General features: G+C 39.2%; 2 protein-coding genes across 44 annotated transcripts in view; both read left to right on the forward strand.

The window, feature by feature from the left end:
* Positions 1–9,900, forward strand: part of LOC139621317 (protein phosphatase 3 catalytic subunit alpha) — a 64,025-nt gene extending 54,125 nt beyond the window's left edge. For 2 of the 4 annotated variants that reach the window (XM_071477678.1, XM_071477679.1), the window contains 4 exons: positions 450–534; positions 1,123–1,220; positions 4,161–4,190; positions 8,108–9,199. In XM_071477678.1, coding sequence (XP_071333779.1) covers positions 450–534; positions 1,123–1,220; positions 4,161–4,190; positions 8,108–8,310 — 416 coding nt within the window. In that variant the 3' untranslated portion in view covers positions 8,311–9,199. Of the gene's footprint in view, positions 1–449; positions 535–1,122; positions 1,221–4,160; positions 4,191–8,107 lie in introns of all 4 variants that reach the window. The other 2 variants (XM_071477680.1, XM_071477681.1) reach the window with 1 other exon arrangement.
* Positions 9,901–11,728: 1,828 nt separating this feature from the next.
* LOC139621321 (uncharacterized) lies at positions 11,729–21,615 on the forward strand. 40 transcript variants are annotated; one of them, XM_071477697.1, is made up of 15 exons: positions 11,729–12,005; positions 13,284–13,334; positions 13,942–13,992; positions 14,639–14,689; positions 15,297–15,347; positions 15,994–16,044; positions 17,653–17,727; positions 17,888–17,980; positions 18,071–18,103; positions 18,450–18,494; positions 18,638–18,679; positions 19,124–19,225; positions 19,435–19,459; positions 19,550–19,632; positions 20,763–21,615. In XM_071477697.1, the coding sequence occupies exons 1-15, from the start codon at positions 11,945–11,947 to the stop codon at positions 20,774–20,776; spliced, it is 828 nt and encodes a 275-aa protein (XP_071333798.1). In that variant the 5' UTR covers positions 11,729–11,944; the 3' UTR covers positions 20,777–21,615. The 40 variants fall into 40 exon arrangements, with proteins under 40 accessions (XP_071333798.1, XP_071333800.1, XP_071333801.1 ...); XM_071477699.1 differs by having other exon boundaries at positions 16,003–16,044; XM_071477700.1 differs by having other exon boundaries at positions 15,306–15,347.
* The last annotated feature ends 1,035 nt before the right edge of the window (positions 21,616–22,650 follow it).

Raw genomic sequence — 22,650 nt, forward strand, 5'->3', positions numbered from 1 at the left:
ATCGAACTTGCTGAAAAGACATGTTTGGACAAGCAACAGGTCATTTACAGATGATATAACAAGGTTTAACATTTTTAAGTGCTATCTGGGGAAAATGTTATGTGGGATTTAAAGGGGCAACAGTGAATGCAGTGAATGATGAGAATTACTCAATTGTTGTGATGTGTGGATGGATTTAAACTACTTTGTATAATCTGAATTTCAGTCTTTAATAACCATATTGTGTTTGCATCGTGGTCTTCTGATGCACTTCTGGATTAAACTAATAGTGCAACAAACATGCTCTTTCGTAGCACATTTACTAAACTTTATGGTACTTAAAGAATAAATGCACTTGGAGATGTAAACCAACACACACACACACACACACACACGGACACAAAGCAGTTTAGATTACACTTCCATAGGACTTGGTTTTGCATGCGAGTCACACTCTGTGAACATTTCAGGTGCCACTGCTTCTGCCCGTAAGGAGGTCATCCGCAACAAGATCCGTGCCATTGGAAAGATGGCCAGAGTATTCTCTGTGCTCAGGTATGCTAGCATGAAAAAGCTCCCTTGTGTTCTGCATATTCTACCATTGTCCGTTACTTTCAGTGCTACCACATTACAAAGGATTAAACTGAATATTTAAATTTGCCTTTATCAATATTTTTATATTAACAATAGGTTTGACCACTATATGTGATGTGAAAGGGGTCATTCGTCTTGAGAAACCCACATAGAATTACCAACTAACTCAGCTGTTCTCTTCAGCTCTATAGAGCGTTTTTAGCATCTTTAAGCTCATTGTTGGACCTCCATTCACCAGGTGGTCAGCAACACAACTCCAAATCATGCTAATGTTTCTCTGTGTCTGCTGGATGCATAATAAATTAATTGTTTGCTAACATATTCATCATTAAGACTTTTATGGTGATAATATATCAGTGTTTTCAGCTTGTTACACTGAAACATGTGTGTTTTGCAAGCATCAATTACATCTGGCATGATAATGTAGAAATTAATTTGTGTTTTAGTCATTTAGTAAGTATTACAATGTCCAAAATATATATTTAGAAGTATTTTACAGGAAAGTGAGCTTTAGGGAAGGATGTTGATATTCCTTTGTTTATATTTCAGAGAGGAGAGTGAGAGCGTGCTGACGCTGAAGGGACTGACCCCGACAGGCATGCTACCAAGTGGAGTGCTGTCCGGTGGCAAAGAAAAGCTGCAGAATGGTAAGACTGTCACCAAGTACCCTGACACCCCAAGCTATGGCCCCCAGAAGGGATTCTCACACACACACAAATTCCCCTTACACAGCAGTACCGTGAATAAAGTGCTAGCTCAGAGTTTAGGGTATACTGTATGTGCAAACTTCCTCCCTTTTCCCTCAGCGATGGTCCTGGAATTTCAAATTGCTGCCTCAGAGTAATACTGTAAGTGCAGTTAAATGTTTCTGGCAGCATCAGTCAATATCCTTTCTATACTGCATATTTAGTTAAATACTACCAGTTCAAAGTAGTAATTTTTGCTGGATAAATGACTATAAAATATCAAGTTATATTTTCTACAGACAGTTCCCTCTACCCAAATAATGCCAAATACATTCTGCAGATTTTCTTTATCCCTTTGTCTTCTCAAATGTGTCTCCCTCTTGATGTCTCGCATTAATACGCTGTCTTCCCGTCCCCGTCTCTTTTTGTATTCCACTGGTTTTTATCTCAAATATTACCTGTATCTTTTTCTTTCTCTTTTCTCCCTAGAAACTGCAGGTATAATCGGTTGTGCAAGTATTCTGTTGTTATATTTTTTTTCTTTTCTTTCTGTAAGACAAGTTTAGAGTTCAGTTCACCCTCTCATGTTGAATTCCAAACACTCCCTAAATGAGTTTATCAAGCAGCTGCAGCGAGGAAGTAAAGGCTTTCTGGAAAAGCCTTTACAAACACATCAAATTTACTTGGACTCTTGACAGAAATGGCCACGTTATTGTCCAAAATTGAGTGCTAGTGGACCGGAGCGGTGCTCCGTCAGGATAGAGGCAGGATTCTCTGTGATTCAAAGGATGAATTGGAATTGACACAACCAACTGTGAATGAAAAGGGAATAGCTGTTGTCTGCCTTTTCATTCACAACATAAAGCAGAAATCCATGTGACTTCCCTCTCCTCTCACAGGTTCTCACAAAACATCAGCTAGCACGTTCCTGAATACGCATGATGTTACATTGTACACATCACATGCAGTTACAGTTTTCACATTAAAAAACACAACAATGGATACCTCTCTGTATTAAAGTAAGTGTATGCGCTGTTTGTTGAACAGCGACTGCTGTGGCCACAAGTAACAAATACAGGATGATGCCAAAAGCTAAAATGTAGTTACACTGTGTTGTCCACTGGGGTGTAATTTTGAACACATTAAGTCAGCTCATTGTCTCAATATTGTCTGTTACACAGCAATATCTATGTAAAGTTTGCTAACATTAGCCACCAGAAGCTAACGGTCATACCAGACCAAGTAAGGCTTTAGCCACAAAACCTGAGTTTTTCAAATTGAGCTGGAGTGCATTTTATTATTTATGTATTCAATTTTGTATCACTCATAAGAACAGGCCACATCGTTCCACTTTAACGAAGGATTAGAGGACGTAGACAGCAGATAGACTGATTGCAGAAGAATGAGCAGAAAATTCTTGTTTCCACAAATCATGTAACAGAATATTTAGTAAATTACACTTGTGGTACAAATTCTGAACTGGGCCCGTCTGATTTGTGACCTCCTGTGGAGGGAGAAGTTACCACATTGGAACATAATACCATCTGGTCAAATCTGGCAGTTCTGCGTATCTCAGTTAGGGAGCTCTTCTCTTTTGCTGCTCCACTGGTTTAGGCTGAAAATACAGGGGTACTTTATATCCTTTTTTACATCCGGGGGTGGGGGATGGTAAATAAACAAACAAGCTTTAGCTCTCAAAACTAAAATATTAAGTGAAAAGTAGACAGTAGTTGGGTACTTGAGGAGTTCCTCAAGAGGCTTTGAATGACTTACTGTAAACACACTGGTACCTCTACATGTGTGTGTCTGCTGATGACCTGCATGAGTAGTAGTGATCCTAAGACTCAAAATATATGGATACGGGCAGTGAGGAGTATTTGTTTTTAAGTCATTTGGAAAGCTGACACTGAAGAGAACCCCAGTGGAGGCAGAGTGATGTTCAGAGATTCCTGTTGCAACATTGGTAGAATCACATTGCTCCCCTCCTTTAGGTAGACGCCAGTGTGCTTCTACCGTAATGTTGACTCCATCAAGCATTCTCTTTAAAGTTTGTGTGTTGCCCTCGTGCCTTTTTTTTTGGTAATTTTTTTCTCATCCTCATGGCACTATGTTTCGTAGTCTTCAGTGTTGTGTAGCCATTACTTTGCTGTCACCTTCTCATTTTACACAGTTGTACTGTATGTTAATTTATAATCTCAAGGATGACTGTGAAAATTGGTAAGTGGTTAAAATACCAAAGTTTTCCTCCCCTCACACTTCACGAAAATAAGCCATCACTTTTGATATTTAATATCAAAAGATGCTAATCTTGTAGTTCCAGATGCTGCTTCATGCTGCACACAACACAACAATAACACTGCTTTGTATGTCTGCGGTGCTTCAGTTTTACATTAATAATTACACAGCCATAAAACCAGCAATCACACATGCACTTAGACCTTATCCCTGTTTTCCATTCGTCGTATTTCAAACTCCGTGTATGCTTTATTAGTAAAGAGCTAAGATATTTCCAGCTTTATGGTGCTGTGTTTGCTGTCAGTGTTTGTCCCTGCAGTATTCATTTTTTCTGTCACCACATTGAGTCATTTGTCAGAACTTGTCAGACCTCAGAGTACCTCAAAGATGCACTCCTCTCCATGAGGTCATTCGCTGCCACAAACATGTGTCACCTCCCCTTTACAGATCTGGAACTCATCAAAAAGCTAAGGCTCATCCCTCTCCTACCCCCCCACACCCTTCGCTAACATCCATGTGTCCTTTGTCATAAAGTGTGGAGATGACATTAACCTTTGTTGTCGGCATTGGCTGTCTTTGCTGCTCATTGACTTGTTCCTGGGACAAAATGAACTCCTCTGCTCACTTCTCTCATTCGTTTTGCAACCCCCCTCTTCTTCTCTTCAGCTACTATTGAAGCTATTGAGGCTGACGAAGGTAAATGGGTCTGGCTGCCCTCTTCTGTTGCTTTTCATAGCAATAGACAGGGGGCTCCGCTGGGTTTTCATCCATCTCGCTGGTGCTTGAATAGAGTGTGTTGGGTGTTTGGGCTAACAAAATGTGGCATAGTATTAACAGAGAAAAAAGAAGTAAGTAATTAGGAAATCCTGTGGTCACACATGTTTTAAAGGGGAATGGATTTCATAGCAGAGATTTCATAATCACAGAGAGCATACTGTGATTTTGAGTGAGTGTAAAGCAAATGCTACACTACGTGTTATTCTTAGATAACACAACAAAATGAATACTAGCTCTCAAGAACGTAATTTGCATTTCCTAGAAACATTATACACCTGGTGTAGACAACATGTGATAATACCAGTTGAGTTCTGCTTCCCTTCATTTTATATCACTGTTAAATATTCACACTCGCACTCACATAATGTGGGTTAGACCAACATATTGTAGCCAGTAGAGCTAGACCACTAAATTGGCCTAGCCCATATATTTGGCTGATATTAGCTCACTGTAGATACAGTATGTTCCTATCAGTGTATATCTGAATAAGTGAGGCAATAAGTAACAAGAAATTGTGTTATAGAAATGCCAAAATATGTTTGAGGTCATTTGTCCACCAGAGATCACTGACATATATATTCATCAGATTTCTTACAAGTGTGGATATTACCTTACAGAAATCCAGTACTGGTCAGGCTACATGAATCTAGAAGTCATACAGTGCTTGGTAGATCTCGTCTAGACACAACATTTTAGAATATAGACACTGAAGTAGATTTGTGTAGATGTTATGTTAATAAGGTCACAAAGATGGTATTAAATTGTGTGGTAGCTTTACACACAAGTTTTCCAAAGGAAGGGAGTCCCTTAAACAAACAAGCATTGCAATGAAATCACTCAACATCATAATTTTTACTGTGGTTAATCTACTTTCCAAGCTAGTGTACCCCCTGCTCTACCCTCACACAATACACTGAAGTCTTGCTATGAAAGCTTATAATGGTATTTCCCCTTTGAAACAACTGAAGCAGTTGTGCATTGTTGTTGCAGTTCTCTGAATATAATAAGTGTATAGTTTTGCTTAGAGTTGGATCTGAATTGGTAGAGACAAATGCTCCACCTGAGGCTTTGAAATCCAAATTGGATTCTAAAATCATTTTTATGTACATCGCCTTTGGCGCAAGAACAACCTCAACTGCGAGCTAAATAGTAGTTTGCTAGCTGCTATTTACGTTAAAATTGTCCAGTACTTCCTCTTTAGCCCCATAGAGGACAGTCCATTGTAGTGTCAAGACACTTCTCTGCTTCTCTCTCCGTGTGGATCCTCTGTGGCCCTGCTGTGTCGTGTTCTTTCCTGTGAGCTGCTAATAACCTGTGTCTGACCTGTGCTATGCAGCAACACAACTACGCTACCCATCATGCCCCTGTCCACACTCCCCAATTTGTCCCCTAAAATGATGCCCCACCCCCATTCTAGTAAAGAGTCATCCTCTTTCCAATCATAGTTTTTACTACCATCAAGATCACCAGCCTATGAAAGGTGGAAGTAACAAAATCTTAACTTTTTGTAGGTAAAAATTGGCTGAAATGAAGCTCGATCAAGCTGAATATTAGAATGATTCTGTACTTTAAATATGAAAATTGCCCCATTGAATTGAATAAAACAGTCTTAAGTCAACCAATTAGAAGCTATTAAAGCAAATCAGCCTGATTTTATTCATTTCAGTGGTATTTTAATGCATCAGTCACTGGTTTTCTTCTATTTCCACGGTGTAATTTGGTCCTGCTTTAATTTATCTCCTGTCTAAATCATATTGTGACCTCCACCCCTCATAACCTCCAGTGAACCCTTAATTGCTGCATGCTCCAAGCAGACTAAACAAGTCGTTAGCACCCCAAGTACCTTTGTAGTGTCTTTGTACGTGAGCTCAGTCTCAACGTGGTTCTATTTTGTGGAAGTGAATGTCTTAGTGGGCTCCACTCTAGTGTTTTTTTTTTTTCTCCCCTCGTTCTTTTTTTGTCTCTTTGGTCATTCTCCTTCTTCCCTTTTTGTCGTTTTAAGATGTGACGTGATGGGGTGATGTGGATGTTTGGGGTCCTCAGGTGTTCTGGGATGTGCCTGAGTCAAGATATTCTTTAATAATAGCCATGTATTTTATAGACTGCATACCATGTTTAAGACTTCCAAAGTAGCAGTATAAGATGGCCATTAGATGGTCCTGTATTGTAAATGTCTTCTCACAGATAGAGATTACAGCATGGATTTATGGCACAGTGAAAACCTGTTGACCCTGATGCCAAGGGTGCCCTGTATAGATTTAGAAGGATTATTTAATCCGTTTGTCTGTCAAGTTATGTTATTTTAAAACAATAAATGGTGTTAATGTGTTGTCATTTCATAAAAATGAGTTACACTCTTTATATTGATTGTTCATCTGTTGTAAAACCACTAAACATTCAACATGCTTCATATGTAAATATGTTGTACAATATCTGCTGCTGTTGATTAAAAACATGACACATTTAAACAGTTATATCAACGGCTGAGGAGTTCAGCCTTATGAATAGTACAGGTTCATCTCACATCATACATACAGCTGTTCAGTTGAAGGAATAGTCTGACACTTTGGAAAATACGCTTATTCTCTTCCTTGCATACAGTTTGATCAGAAGATTGATACTACTCTCATATATGTCTGTTTAATATAAGGCCACAGTCAGCAGCTGCTTAGCAAACATCCACCACAAAGTAAAAAGGCTTGTTACTGTGCCCCACCAAGAAGTAATTCCTCCTTTAAAGGCCCCATACTTTACACTTTTACAGTGTTTTATTCTAAGTGTTGATTTCCATAAGAAGATATTTTTGTGGTTTTAAGAGCCAAAAACCATCTCAGTGTAGTTTTATATCTCCTCTCTCAGGCTTCTATCTGGAGATCTAGTAACAACAGGTCTGAGAGGGTCTGAGCCTCTCTTCTGATTGGCTGACTGTTTTCTGAGTGATTGATTATAAATTTAGCAGATTTCAGGTCAACACTCAGACAAACCAAATCCTGCAGGGTTGGACGATCGGTCCAGGTGGGCCATGCTTGGGGCATGGCTGAGACCAGTGCTTTGTTGTGACATCACAAAGTCACAGAAGTCCTGACCGCTCATTTTAAGGCTTAGTTTCTGAATACGGGCTAGGTGGATTTCCGTGTGGACTGAGTGCTTTGATAGTTTCACAGTATTAATATAGGACCTAGAACTGCTTTATAATCAAAAAAGACATGGAAATCTCACTTTATACAATATGGGACCTTTAACGTTGCATAAAATCACAAATTGTTGTTTTGACACTTTTTTTTTTTTTGGTTGAGATTTAACAAACAAGTTGAAAGATGTTGGCAGATTTTTTTACCCTCAGACACAGCCAGGCTAGCTGTTTCGCCCTCTTTACAATATTTATGCTGCGCTAAGCTAACTCGCTGCTGACTGTAGCCTTGTATTAAGCAAAACTGAGAGGAGAGTTTAATTGATCTTCTCATCTAACTCAATACAAGACAGGAAATGAGTGTAATTCCCAAAGTGTCAAACTATTCCTTTAAATCAAGGTCTCTAGGGATCAGCATCATGCACTTATCAGTAGTGTTAATGGACCCTTCAGTTACTCATTTTTCATGGATGACTTGCAGTTGAATTAGCCACCAGCTCCTCAGGTGCAGTCTCTATGTTGTTATTCTTTCACTTAAGCAAGTTTTTGTTACAATTCCATGAACTGAGATCAAACCAAAGACTATCTGGTGATGTGTGGGTGAATGTGAGCAAGTGTGACTCCATTCTTTTAATCGTTTCATCTCTCCCTCCTAAAACCACTCCTGATTTCTCCCCTTTTTTCCCTTTTTCTTGCATCTCAACAGCCATCAAGGGCTTCTCTCCCCAGCACAAGATCACTAGCTTCGAAGAGGCGAAGGGTCTGGACCGCATCAACGAGAGGATGCCACCACGGCGAGACGCCTTGCCCTCCGACGCCAGCCTCAACTCTCTCAACAAGGCCCTGTCTTCAGAGACCAACGGCACGGACGCCAAGGGAAGCACCAGCAGCGGCAGCAACATCCAGTGAAGGCCAGCAGCAGGCGCCACCTTGGCCGACGGGGCTGCCCCGCCCCCTGCCTCATCTCGGCCCGCCACCGCAGAATAGGGGCAAAGGGTGAAGGAGTGGAAAGGAGGGGGGAGTGTTGGAGTGTGGAGGGTGGGAGGCATCTATGGCTCACACTGGGGGGACATCTCACTTGCTAGTCTTTGGATATGCCTTCAAAATATTAGTTCATAGTCAAATCTGCTAACTTATTGCCGGTTCACCTTTCTGAGCGGTCAGGCCTTTATTGTGCTTGACGCTACACCACACCACAGTATGTCGGAGAGAAAGAGAAAGAGAAAGAGAGGGATAGATAGATCCTAAAGGTGATTTATTTTCTTTTTTTTCTTGAAAGACCCTTGCTCATTTACACCGAAATGGAAAGTCGTCTAACTTCTTACTAACTATTGTACGTTTACAAAAATACAGCACTAAAAAGGACAGAACATGAGATAATGTTTTTAACATATAAGGGTGTACAAACTAAATAAGGACTATTTATTGATAACTTTTTTTTGCTACTCTTATAAAATAGCTCTGAAATTAATTAGGCAGTCTTAAAAAGAATGTTGCAATGTTGTCGAAATGCCAAATAATGGAACGTTTTATGGTTTTGTACATATTATGCTTACCTCAGGTTCTTTTGGTGTGTGCTTTGACCTGATTTTTCTGTATAATGGCTAAATAACTCGGTAATGAATACCTATTTTCTTGAGTTTCATAACTGGAATTTACATTTACCTATCTATCATTTGCAAATATGTTTATTTTTTGTCTCTTTTGGAAAGGGGGGGGGCAGATTTATTGTGGCTTGCTGGAACTGAGTGTTAATTTTTCTCTTTTTAAGTATTGCGAACAAAGTAAAAATAGAGAACCTATATTGTGTAAAAAAAAAAAAAAAAAAAAGAATACAATAAACTTAAAGTGTCTGCCTATGCATGTTTTATAAAAATCAAACAAAGGAACTAGAAAATCTGAATACCTTGGCTGTGGAGGCCTGTTTTGAAATCTATTGCGCTTTAGTGAACATATACTGGAAACGTATACCTGCATACTTTCAATTAACACCATGATGCTCTATGCCTTCAACTTCTTTTATAATTGAAGCATTTAATTATCTAAGATGGATGAGAAATCATATTTTTAACCTGCGCTTGCAAGTGCACACAGTCCAATTAAGCATGTTTGACAATTCTTGTGAGGTGTGTGGTTACATGTGGAACTCAAAAATGCATGATTAGCTGTTTGTGTCATATAACAGGTAAATCGGTTTTGTTCTGTTTTGTAAATGTGCCACAGAAAGTGTAATTTGATTATGATTACTATTATTATTTGGAACTCTGCTTTGTATATCAGTTACAGGTTTGATACTGCTCAATACTTTAAGATGAAACAAAAAATACTTCGATCTTTTTTAAGAACTGCTTAAGTGCCCAAGTAATTCACTACACGACATGAAGCCTTGCTTTTGTAATTTAACTTCAAAACTGTTGGCAGATGAGGCATGCACTTGCAACTATGAAAAGTATTTTATATAACTGTTCAATAAAAATGTGCATGAATTTCAACTTGAAATGAACTTGTTTCTCCTGTGTGTGTGTGTGTGTGTGTGTGTGTGTGTGTGTGTGTGTGTGTGTGTGTGTGTGTGTGTGTGTGAGAGAGAGAGAGAGAGAGAGAGAGAGACTCAGGCTGTCCTACAGTCCTCCACAAATGAATATGCAACCATGTACATTAAAATCAAGAACATACAGCACGCAATCCTTTGGGCATTCTCTGCATCACAAGTCAATGAAGCTGTATTAGTAGAGCTACATGATGGTCTGTGTTTTTCAACAAGACTGCAGGAAACCGTTACCCATAATTCAAACCTGCAAGGAAACAAAAAGACACTAAGAACAGAGACAATAGAGTCACAATAAGTCATTCACACCTCAGAGCTCAAGAGGGGAAAAGGTGCCTGGAAAATTGGGTGGAAGAGATTTTTCAGCACCACATCATGTCTGAACTGTCTTCTATATGAATCTATAATCATCTTTACATTGACACACAGTGAGTCTGGAAAATAATCACTGTTTTGCTCCACTCAACTGTAGCACTTGGCGTTGACTGCCCATTATGTAGATGGGAAATTGCTCCTTGGCAGTTTCACAACAAAAGGTGTTTCCTCTTCATCAACCTTCGTGACTTCTTTGATTAAACTTGGACAACAGAGCCAAGATTGCACAAGTTTACCTGAATTCACATCTGTTAAAAATAAAAAAAACAACTATCAGACAGTGATAAGAAGGTCATTGCATGTTCATTATTTACACTTAGTTGTTTCTTTTTTTTTTAAGAAACTGATATTTCTCATAATCCAACCTGCCTCTACTCTTGAAAGTTGTCCAAATAAATAAAATATTTTAACATAATGTAACTTTATAAGTTAGCAAAGCATCCTACATTTTCATGTCCCTGGTGTCTGCTGCAAATTTCTTTGGTCTCTCAAATCAAACACAATGCTAAAATGAGAGGAAGTAAACTCTGGCATCCTGTTTTCTTTTTTTTTTCTTTTTTTGGGGGGGGGTGGGTGGGCAGGCAAACAACAGGAGCTAGATTTTGTGGGATAATATGAAGACAAAGTGAGTTAGGCGTCAGAGAGACAATGAAATAAGATCAGTGAAGAGTCAGTGTTCACTATCTATGTCATACAACAGCCTCAGCAACAAAACCTACAAAATGATGACATGAATTGAAAATGATTTGAAAAACATTCAAGAGTCTGACTATCCACTTGACTCAGAAGTGGAAATAAGATGGAGCCTCACAGTAGTAGCTTCAAAAGTCTGCAGTTTGATCCGTCTAAGGTCACCTCCATGCTCTGTGGAGGAACTGCTCCATAAACAATGAAGAATAGTGAAACGTCATGGCTGGTATTTGTGCAGCTCCCTGGAGCTGTCAAGATTTGGCTATTTGTCATCCGTTCTAATCATTATATAATAAAACAAACGGGCGTTTTGTGACTGAATTTGTTTTAGTTTGTTTTGTTGATGCATGCATGTGACAACATGAATCTGAAATGTGTGACAGTGTGTGCGTGTGTGTGTGTGTGTGTGTGTGGTGCAAGTGGTTCCTGTTTTTGAGTGGATGATGATTCTGAGTCAATGCTCCTGTCACTTTCCTGTCACAAACTTTATCACGTTACATCTTGTTTATGTTATATCATTTTATTACAATATACTGTTCTTGATGACATCCTTTATCTGAGTGATCAGAAATGAAACTTGTTTTTCCACCATCAACCGGTAAGTTCAAGTCTCCTCCCAACAGGTCAAGTGGTGTCAGAGCAGGAAAAAATAAGAGATGGGAGTGGACGATGTATTCAAACACATTATTCAAAACTGTAATTGCGATTAAATGGACTTGGGTTTGCACCCACTGGCTGCCTTGTGCTGGTCTCCATAGCCACCCACTTTACGTCAGGAAGGGAAGCCAGTGTATTTCCTCCCCTTCTTTATCTAAAGGAAGTGCCAAAATAAGCATCGGCAGCGGAGCGCCCCAGCTTGGACACCTTTTCCATTCGCCACACAGTTGGAGTCTGAGGCCGAAGTCAGAGAGGTTCACACCACCGGGAATCACCATGAAGACGACCAGGGTTCTTGTCCTCCTCCTGCTAGCATCTGTCTATGTCTTCACTCCAGGTAGGGAAGCCATTCAAACTGCTTTTGGTTAGAATACATGCAGTTAGATTTCACCAAATCCCAGCTGCAGTCTTCAGCCTTCCTTTATCATTTGTTTCAGCCTTGTTTCTGTGCATCATCAGAACAGGGATTATTTTAAAAAACGGCCTACTTCACTGCTGCAAAAAACAAAACTGAATCTCATATCTTATAGGGTCAAAACATTTCCACTTGTAGTGTTTTTCTGTCAAGTTCACTGGCCACATTGTCAAAAGAAAATTGTAATATCTCTTTTTTGTGTTGTTCAGATGCCTGTTTTTTCCTCAGGTTATGTAGATTTGTTTTGGTATGTGCAAAGATAAAGATCACAGTGTTGTTCAAAAGACACTCACACTTTGAACATGACCTCAGAGACATCCACTCAAAGAGTGTATTTCCGTTTATCCAGGCTGAGATAAGCTTTGTGTGTGCTTGCCATCAACTGTCCTCCACTATTATTGTAAAATTGTGTCCTAACAAGTTAGAAAAAAGGAAGAAAAAAAAAAAGTAGTTTATTATTTAGTCAAAGTAAAGGAAGAATTCATTTTTTAGATTACAAAGTACACAAAGCACATATCTAAACCCCAGGAATGAAAAAGTGCCAAAGTGACAACTGAGGCTCTCTTGGTTGAAGAAAAGGAAAAAGAGGGTGGCTCTTGATTTGTTTGTTTTCCTTATGCAGAGCCAAAAGAAATTTTAACTGTTCTGCACTGGACAGATAGGTGATCTAACAGCAGATAGCCAGTGGGAACCAAAGTGCCCCCTCGCTCACAGAGTATTGTCCTGAGGCTGAAATGTCCCAACTGGCAACGAATCTACTTCCAGCATTTAGCCATAAACATCTAGAGGAAACACCCTCACCCTGACTGCTGCTCACACAGTGACTGAAATTAGGCTACAACAAGCTCACTCTTCAGCTGTTCATAAATATTCATGAGAGTGCTCCAACAAGTAGTTCAGACGTAACTTGGTGCGTGTTCTGAGGTACTTGAAACCTGACTTGGACTCATTTTGAGTGATGTAAAGGACTTGGGACTTGCCTTGGACTAGACTCAAATAACTGAAATGATGTGAGATTTGCTCTGAAATACATGAGTCCAGGACTGGACTTCACATATGACTTGAAAGACTCAAGACTTCACTTGTGACTTGCTCTGAAATACTTCACCTGTCTGATGATTTAAAGGACATGAGGCCTGAGACTGGCCTCATAATAATTGAGACTTGACTTGGCTCTCACAGTTGTGTTTCTGTTTACAGCTTCATCAGCTTCATCAGACCAACAGCTGCCAGGAACACAAACGACACCAGGTACGTTTATTCAAGACAGAGTTTAGGAAACATGTTTATTTGCTTTCTGACACAGAGTCAGATGAGAAGATCAATACCACTGATATTTCTTACTTATGAAAACATACAACTTGACAAGGACTTGCCCCAGAAGACGAAAGACATTACTTGAAGTTTTGCTCAAAGTATTTGAGACTTTAATTAATTAACACTTAAACCAAAACACTTGAGACATGACTTGAAATTTGCTTCAGACTTCAGTCAGACTTCACTTGTGACTTGCTCTGAAATATTTAAGACTTGTCTGATGATTTAAAGGACATGAGGCCTGAGACTGGCCTCATAATAGTTGAGACTTGACTTGGCTCTCACCTAAAGGTTTGAGAAACCTCAGGCAAAAAGTCAGCAGCAGTTAATAGATAATTTTATAGATGTTGATGAATATTCATGGCAAATATTCAGCAGCACTCTGTGAATGAATATGGTTGCTGATTTCACTTTTCACAAAAAACACGATATTTGAAAACTTCTTTGAACCTTCAGACAGTGTAGACAATGTAAGTGTTTACCAGCTCCATGAATATAGAGTGACGTGTCTGTGAGCTCACAGTTGTGTTTCTGTTTACAGCTTCATCAGCTTCATCAGACCAACAGCTGCCAGGAACACAAACGACACCAGGTACGTTTGTTCAAGACAGAGTTTAGGAAACATGTTTATTTGCTTTCTGACACAGAGTCAGATGAGAAGATCAATACCACTGATATTTCTTACTTATGAAAACATACAACTTGACAAGGACTTGCCCCAGAAGACGAAAGACATTACTTGAAGTTTTGCTCAAAGTATTTGAGACTTTAATTAATTAACACTTAAACCAAAACACTTGAGACGTGACTTGAAATTTGCTTCAGACTTCAGTCAGACTTCACTTGTGACTTACTCTGAAATATTTAAGACTTGGCTCAAAGGTTTGTCTCTCACACATTTCTGGAATTACCTGAACTGGACTTGTCTCAAACTAATGATAGGACTTCAGACTTAACTTGGTGCTTGTTCTGAGGTACTTGAAACCTGACTTGGACTCATTTTGAGTGATGTAAAGGACTTGGGACTTGCCTTGGACTAGACTCAAATAACTGAAATGATGTGAGATTTGCTCTGAAATACATGAGTCCAGGACTGGACTTGTTTCACCTTTCACAAAAAACACGATATTTGAAAACTTCTTTGAACCTTCAGACAGTGTAGATAATGTAAGTGTTTACCAGCTCCATGAATATAGAGTGACGTGTCTGTGAGCTCACAGTTGTGTTTCTGTTTACAGCTTCATCAGCTTCATCAGACCAACAGCCGCCAGGAACACAAACGACACCAGGTACGTTTATTCAAGACAGAGTTTAGGAAACATGTTTATTTGCTTTCTGACACAGAGTCAGATGAGAAGATCAATACCACTGATATTTCTTACTTATGAAAACATGCAACTTGACAAGGACTTGCCCCAGAAGACGAAAGACATTACTTGAAGTTTTGCTCAAAGTATTTGAGACTTTAATTAATTAACACTTAAACCAAAACACTTGAGACTTGACTTGAAATTTGCTTCAGACTTCAGTCAGACTTCACTTGTGACTTGCTCTGAAATATTTAAGACTTGTCTGATGATTTAAAGGACATGAGGCCTGAGACTGGCCTCATAATAGTTGAGACTTGACTTGGCTCTCACCTAAAGGTTTGAGAAACCTCAGGCAAAAAGTCAGCAGCAGTTAATAGATAATTTTATAGATGTTGATGAATATTCATGGCAAATATTCAGCAGCACTCTGTGAATGAATATGGTTGCTGATTTCACTTTTCACAAAAAACACGATATTTTAAAACTTCTTTGAACCTTCAGACAGTGTAGACAATGTAAGTGTTTACCAGCTCCATGAATATAGAGTGACGTGTCTGTGAGCTCACAGTTGTGTTTCTGTTTACAGCTTCATCAGCTTCATCAGACCAACAGCTGCCAGGAACACAAACGACACCAGGTACGTTTGTTCAAGACAGAGTTTAGGAAACATGTTTATTTGCTTTCTGACACAGAGTCAGATGAGAAGATCAATACCACTGATATTTCTTACTTATGAAAACATGCAACTTGACAAGGACTTGCCCCAGAAGACGAAAGACATTACTTGAAGTTTTGCTCAAAGTATTTGAGACTTTAATTAATTAACACTTAAACCAAAACACTTGAGACGTGACTTGAAATTTGCTTCAGACTTCAGTCAGACTTCACTTGTGACTTGCTCTGAAATATTTAAGACTTGGCTCAAAGGTTTGTCTCTCACACATTTCTGGAATTACCTGAACTGGACTTGTCTCAAACTAATGATAGGACTTCAGACTTAACTTGGTGCTTGTTCTGAGGTACTTGAAACCTGACTTGGACTCATTTTGAGTGATGTAAAGGACTTGGGACTTGCCTTGGACTAGACTCAAATAACTGAAATGATGTGAGATTTGCTCTGAAATACATGAGTCCAGGACTGGACTTGTTTCACCTTTCACAAAAAACACGATATTTTAAAACTTCTTTGAACCTTCAGACAGTGTAGATAATGTAAGTGTTTACCAGCTCCATGAATATAGAGTGACGTGTCTGTGAGCTCACAGTTGTGTTTCTGTTTACAGCTTCATCAGCTTCATCAGACCAACAGCCGCCAGGAATACAAACGACACCAGGTACGTTTATTCAAGACAGAGTTTAGGAAACATGTTTATTTGCTTTCTGACACAGAGTCAGATGAGAAGATCAATACCACTGATATTTCTTACTTATGAAAACATACAGACATTACTTGAAGTTTTGCTCAAAAGACTTGAGATTTTAATTAACTTGGACTTAGACCTCACACAAAATTCTTTAAAACAGCTCAGGCGAAAAAAATAAAATAAATCTCCTGATCAGGATCATGAAGCCAGACAGAGCTCCATGTGGTCAAAGCTAAACCATTCACTTCACTGGAATGGGATCACAGCTGACAACACTGAAGACAGGAAGTTTGGCTGCACAGGGCAGAGGACAGCAATAGTGTGTCTGGGACAGGATGCAGCCTCACACTGCTGCAGCGTTGCGAGCAGAGGATATCCACCTCAACACTCCTCCACCTCCACCACTATCTTGACTTCTCATCCCCAGTCTGACACTTGGAGTGAGGACATGCCTTTGTCTGAGGCTCTGGCCTTTAAAGTTGCACCAAACAAAAATTATGCAAACATACAACTTTGAACAAAAAATAGAGAGTCTGTGGAGATATAAAGAGAAATCCGCAAAGAATGATTTGCTTTTGCGATTCCTTTAAGGGTGAAGCAGTCAATCAACTGGCTTTGGGCGGGCCTTCCTGCCCAGGTAGTCGATTTCTGCACACTATCAGGAAAAGAATAAGGAACAACGCAAGGATACAAGTGAATGTATCACATTGTATAAAATAATTAAAGTATTTAATGTACAAAAAAAAATAGAGTAATTTTGAAGCAAAAATAAATAAATAAATAATAAAAAAATATATATATATATATATATACACACACACACACACACACACACACACACACATAAGACTAAACTTGTACTCTAATGGCTTAAAGGGCTTGTTCTGAAATACTTGAAGCAAAACTGTTCACTTCAGCCCATCAGTGGCTGCTCTGGTGTGAAATATGTTAAATGGGATCACAGCTGACAACACTGAAGACAGGAAGTTTGGCTGCACAGGGCAGAGGACAACAATAGTGTGTCTGGGACAGGATGCAGCCTCACACTGCTGCAGCGTTGCGAGCAGAGGATATCCACCTCAACACTCCTCCACCTCCACCACTATCTTGACTTCTCATCCCCAGTCTGACACTTGGAGTGAGGACATGTCTTTGTTGGCCTTTGAATTTGTGCGAAACAAAAATGATACATAATATGAACTTTGACCCTAAAATAGAGAATCTGTCTGAGGAAATGTTTTACATGACAGTGAATGTTTTGATGCTGGTGTTTTCATGATGGAGGCATTTTGAATTCTCAGACAGTGAGGCTATTTGTATACAAAAAAACAAACAAACAAACAAACAAACAAAACAAAAATATATATATATATACATATATATATGTATATATATATATATATATAACATTTCTCAAGAGATACATCTATGAAAGCAGTAGAGAAGATCAACCTATTAGCTTAGCTTAGCTTAGCTTAGCTTAGCTTAGCACAAATAGTGGAAACAGGGGGAAACAGCTTGCTTGGCTTGGCCAAAGATCATAAACACTTTATTTTCACTAATTTTACTTTTTTCTAGGAAAACCTGACTCTCCAGCACCATCCATTTCATCTCCAAAAGTAACTACAGAAGGCCAGGGTGAGACAAATGAAAGTTAGTTTCTTTCAATTTATGATACATTTTTTATCTTTTTTTGGGTGATGATATGTAGCTGTTACATGAACTCTATTTGGATCCAAAAAACATCCACTGGGTCCAAATAAATACAAAAAGTAACAAATGGCTGCTTGAGATTTTCTCTTTTGTCTTTTAGCTTTGCATAAATCATCTGTGCCACCATCTCATCAAACTCCAAACCCAAGCAACCCCTCTGAGACCAAGAGAAATGAGACTGCACCTGGTCCAGGTAGTACAGCATCAGTTATGGTAGATTTTTTAACAAGGTGTGGTGATACTGGATGTAATCTTTTTTAATCATAAGTTTGTATTTTGTTAGGACCTGATGACACTCTACCAAATCCAGATGGAGGTATGTGCCAAGTTAAAATAAGATCTCTCCTTGTTTTCATGATTGTCTCAAAACCATGTGAAATGATTTGTTAAGAACATTTATGGAAGAAAAATACAGACATAAACAGTATTTTATATTTTAATCAAATTAAGTTATGCTGATCCTTATTGTCTGCAGGTAAAACTTCTCCTGCTGCAGTTATATATGCATATCATTTGTGTGCAGAATTTATGCATTTGTATACATTATGTTTGTTTTTTATAAAACAAACTCTTCCACTTGTTATTCCTTTATCTGTATATTTATGGCATTCATTGATTAATTTATTTCAATATGACCACATATCAACCCATTCCCCTTCCAGAGAGTCCTCCACAAGAAGAACAAAATCCCACAGATAACGGTGCTGGTGAGTTATACTCTACAACTATACCTGATTATATTTTTTCTGCACACGAAGCTATGATTGAAGAATGATTGTAGTTTCATCGTAAATCATTTTAATCATACTGTTAGGAGCAGAAAACTAATCAAAAACACATTGTTTGAAAGGTTCTCAGAAAGGGAGCGATGGGAAAGCAACCCCCAAATCAGGTAATGTGCTGAACTGTTGCACTTCTCACTCATACCCTGCAAACACTCACCAGTGATGCCAAAGCTGCAGCTTCTCAAAGTTTAACACGACTCAAGAGTCTGCGACCCTGCTGGCAGCTCTGTGCGCTGGAGCTTCGAGTGAAATGCTAACTTTAGCATGCTATCAACATGCTCACCATACTAGTTTAGCATGTTAGCATGCTAGCATTTGCCAGTTTGCTCTAAACACCAAGCGTACTTTGGATTATGATAGACATTTAATTTTTTTGCTAAACTGTAACTTTAAGTTGCATTAATTGGCTTAGCTGTGAAATGGTCACTAACGGTCATACTTTGTTTTTAATGTGGACAGGGTGCAACTGCTACATCTCTGGTTTTTCCCTTTGTTAGACAGAGTCAAACTGCATTAATGTTGATCACAGCCTCCTTCTGTTTTGTCCTCAGACAAAAAGCTGTGGTGGATCCTGCTGCCTGTCACTCTGGTTGGAGGCGCTGCTGCTGCCGCCTTCCACAGATTGAGACGTAAAAAGGTCAACAGCTGCACAGGTACATGTAAAAATAGACTAATCTACTTACTGTCAAATTTTAAGTGACTTTATGTTTTGATGATTTTTGTAACCAAATGGGTGCCGGCTCTGGATATATTTAAGGTATAATCATTTCAACGAAAACATACATATTTCAGTGACTAGATGAGGAGAGTGAAAATAATAGTTTGTCTTTGTTAATGCCTTCTCATGTCTCTGATTCTACAGAAACCATTGATACTGGAACTGAGAAGTGAGTTTCAACTTTGTTGTAACAGCGTGCATTTCAAAGGTGTGTGAACAAGCAAAGCATTTAACCCACTGTCTCTCTGACTCTCCGCAGCGCATCTTTCCAGAGCAGACCCGAAAGCACCAAAGATGGCGTCATGCTCCTCGGAGTAAAGTCATCGGGTGGAGAAGAAAATGGTGAGCTGCCTTCTGTCTATTTCCTGCAAGAGTTCCTTCCAGGTTCCTTCTGTTTGTGCATTCTTCCAGCACTTGTAAAGCTGTTTCTCCAGACACAGATTTACAGTGATTCCAGGGAAGTTACAGGCTTTTAATATCTCATTGTACTGTATGGGCTTTTGGGGCTTTTGCTGGGCAACAGAAGGTGTTTCCTGTGATTTTGCACCCCCGCCCTCAAACAAGCAGCAGGGCCTGAAAGATAGTGACTTCCTAACATAAACACGGATTATTTTGGACAGGAGCTATTGTGTGAGCAGTAAATGTCATTGTGCGCCAGACGCTGCAGGCGTGTGCGTGTCTGTTGGTGGGGTGAATGCACGTGCACATCCACAGGTGCTTGTGTCATATTTGGTTTGTACACAGACTCCGTGCCCCTTCACCCCACCCAGGAATAAAAAAAAAAAAATCTGGGTACTAAATGTTCTACCTTCCTTCCCCAATACAATCAGGCCTAGATGACTTGGCTGGGAGCTTCCCAGGAAATGGAGTCATGCTGTAGGAATTTTGCTAAGGAAGAAAGTGTTTATGTTGTTACAGACTACTGGATTTCTTTGGATTGTAGCTTTATAAATTCTTATGGGACTGCAAGACTTGCCACCCACATGTCAGAAATACATTCTACACAGATAAAACTTAACAATCCCACGGTGTTGAACTACAACCTCACCAGCAAAAAAAAGCATTTTACTGACTTCATGACTTTAAAGCAAGTGCCACCATAAAAATCCTATCAGCCCTGAATTTATTGTAAGAAAACGGTTCAATATATCTTTTAAGCAGTTGGGGGTCAGGAAACTGGTTTTGATTTCATATTTGGATCAAGGAACTGGTGCCACTTTCTAACCATGGTGACATCATGTCCTGTGCTGTCCCTGACCAATGCAATGCTGCTGTCTGGTGTTGCCCAGCTAAATAAATAAAGGCTTTTAATAAATCTCCACTTCTTCCTCTGACTAAGAAACATTTTGTCCTTTAAAAAATTGTTGTAATAAATTTTTCAGGTTGGATACGTTTCTAATTTCTGATCACACAGATGTGGTTTTATCCTGGTGTGGCTTCATGAGTTGCCTCTGTTGTTTTGTGTGTTTCAGCTGCTGCGAGATAAAAACAGAAGGGCAGTAGCATCGATCAGCAAGTGGATGAGTCACAACTGTCACCCACATACTGATCTTGTGGAGGAACTGTTTAGATGTGTGATTTTTTTTTTTTTTTTTTTTTTGTGAATTCGTTAAACATTTGTGACGCAGAAAAGTATTGAGCAGTGGTTTTCATGTATGATTCTGTATGCTGAAAACAGTTTTAAGACCGGTGAGGATTTAAAACTGCAAATCTCCTTGAAATGCTAGTATAATCTAAATGTTCAGTATACTTTTGACACAAACCAAAATACAGCTGCATAGCTCATCTCTGTGCAGTGCACTGATCTCAGATCCATCACATATTTGATGTAATAAATCACTGTTCATTTCATAGTTTTATAACTATCCTTTGGTTATGCTGTTCAATCATGTTTCTGCTCAACTATTTTGTATATTATTATGTTTTTTTTGGGGGGGGGGGTGCGTGTATATGTGGGTATGTCATTCAGAGTCACCAAAAGAGGGTATAAGAACAGGCTCTTTTGGGGTGTACTGCATTTTGACTTTTCATGTATCTCAGCAAAGTGTTTCCAAAAGGCTTCTCCACTGGAGACATTTTTAAGCCTACAATCTTGCCTTCCACAGCAATAATATTCATTCACCAGCAAGTTTTTGTGTTCATGTAGCTAAATTAAAGTAATGAGAGGATTTTTACAGTAACAGTGCCTTTAAGCATTTGAATAACTATAACATTTAAGCACAATGACTTAGTGAAGCGGATGCAGATGCTTGTATTTAAAGACACCAGGCCTGCTTTATGGCTGTCCCAGCCACCTCAATTTCCTCAATAAATCACTGAAAATGGTTTTGTTGTGCAGCTTCATTAGATTCTATCTTGAACTTATTGTGCTAGTTTGGTTTGATATTGCATATATTGAATGACCCAAAATTGAAAGCTTCGCTCTACAGGATATTTATAGTGTCTATATATATAAGATATATATAAGATGGAGAAAGTGAGACTTGCAACTGCAAAATGATACTGACAGTTATTGACATGTTACTCCATCATTTTCAGCCTTTATGTTTATTTTCATTGTCTTATCTTATATGGCTGCAGTAATTCAATTATTCAACTAATTTAAATCAACAATGTTTTCCTTTTTGTTGCGTAACATAGTGGATGGAACAGGTCTCCACCAACAGTGTCAGTTCAGGGATTCACCACTAGAGGGAGCACACAGTCAACACAAGACACAGAGGCAGCCATGGTTTTTCCCTCAGTTGGTAAGCTTGTGTTTATTGCAGAGGGGTTTCATGAGGTTGTTAACAGAGGAGTGAGATGTAGGCAACCAGTGTGGAAAATCTCACTCTGTGTAACTGCTTGATCTTCATAACTCAGTGTTCAGAAAGTGCAGGAGGGAGAAGTTCACAACCAGTGTGAATAAAATCTCCTTTTTACGGAGTGAGTCATACTTGGTAGCAAAGATTGAGTGACTTTTGCCATTTCGTGTGCATGGCCTCCATCTTGGATTGATTCACTCACAGTGTTATTAGCACTGGCTCTATCTGTGGCCTTTGTAAGCTGACACTGGGTAACAGCTTTGACTGTGGGCACACGTCCCTCAAAGAGACAGTGAGCAGATTGGCAGAGGGCCCATCACACACAACTACAATGCCATACCAGCTGTGGCATCGGCTGAGTTGCATTTAGGATGTCGTGCCCCTCTTTGTCCTTCAGTTTCACTCTGCTAAATACTCAGTGTCAGGTCTCCCTGTTTAGATCAAATATCTACTCAGCTTCATTTTGTAAGATATTTTCACCTCTAATTTCAATGTGACTGAGTCTGACAGTGACAGTTCAATACGAATGCTACCCTTCCCAACACAGAACCTTACT

The sequence above is a fragment of the Trachinotus anak genome, unplaced genomic scaffold (assembly GCF_046630095.1).
Source record: "Trachinotus anak isolate AG129_WGS33_773 ecotype Australia unplaced genomic scaffold, CSIRO_AGI_Tana_v1 ptg000005l, whole genome shotgun sequence".
Taxonomy (NCBI): Eukaryota; Metazoa; Chordata; class Actinopteri; order Carangiformes; family Carangidae; genus Trachinotus; species Trachinotus anak.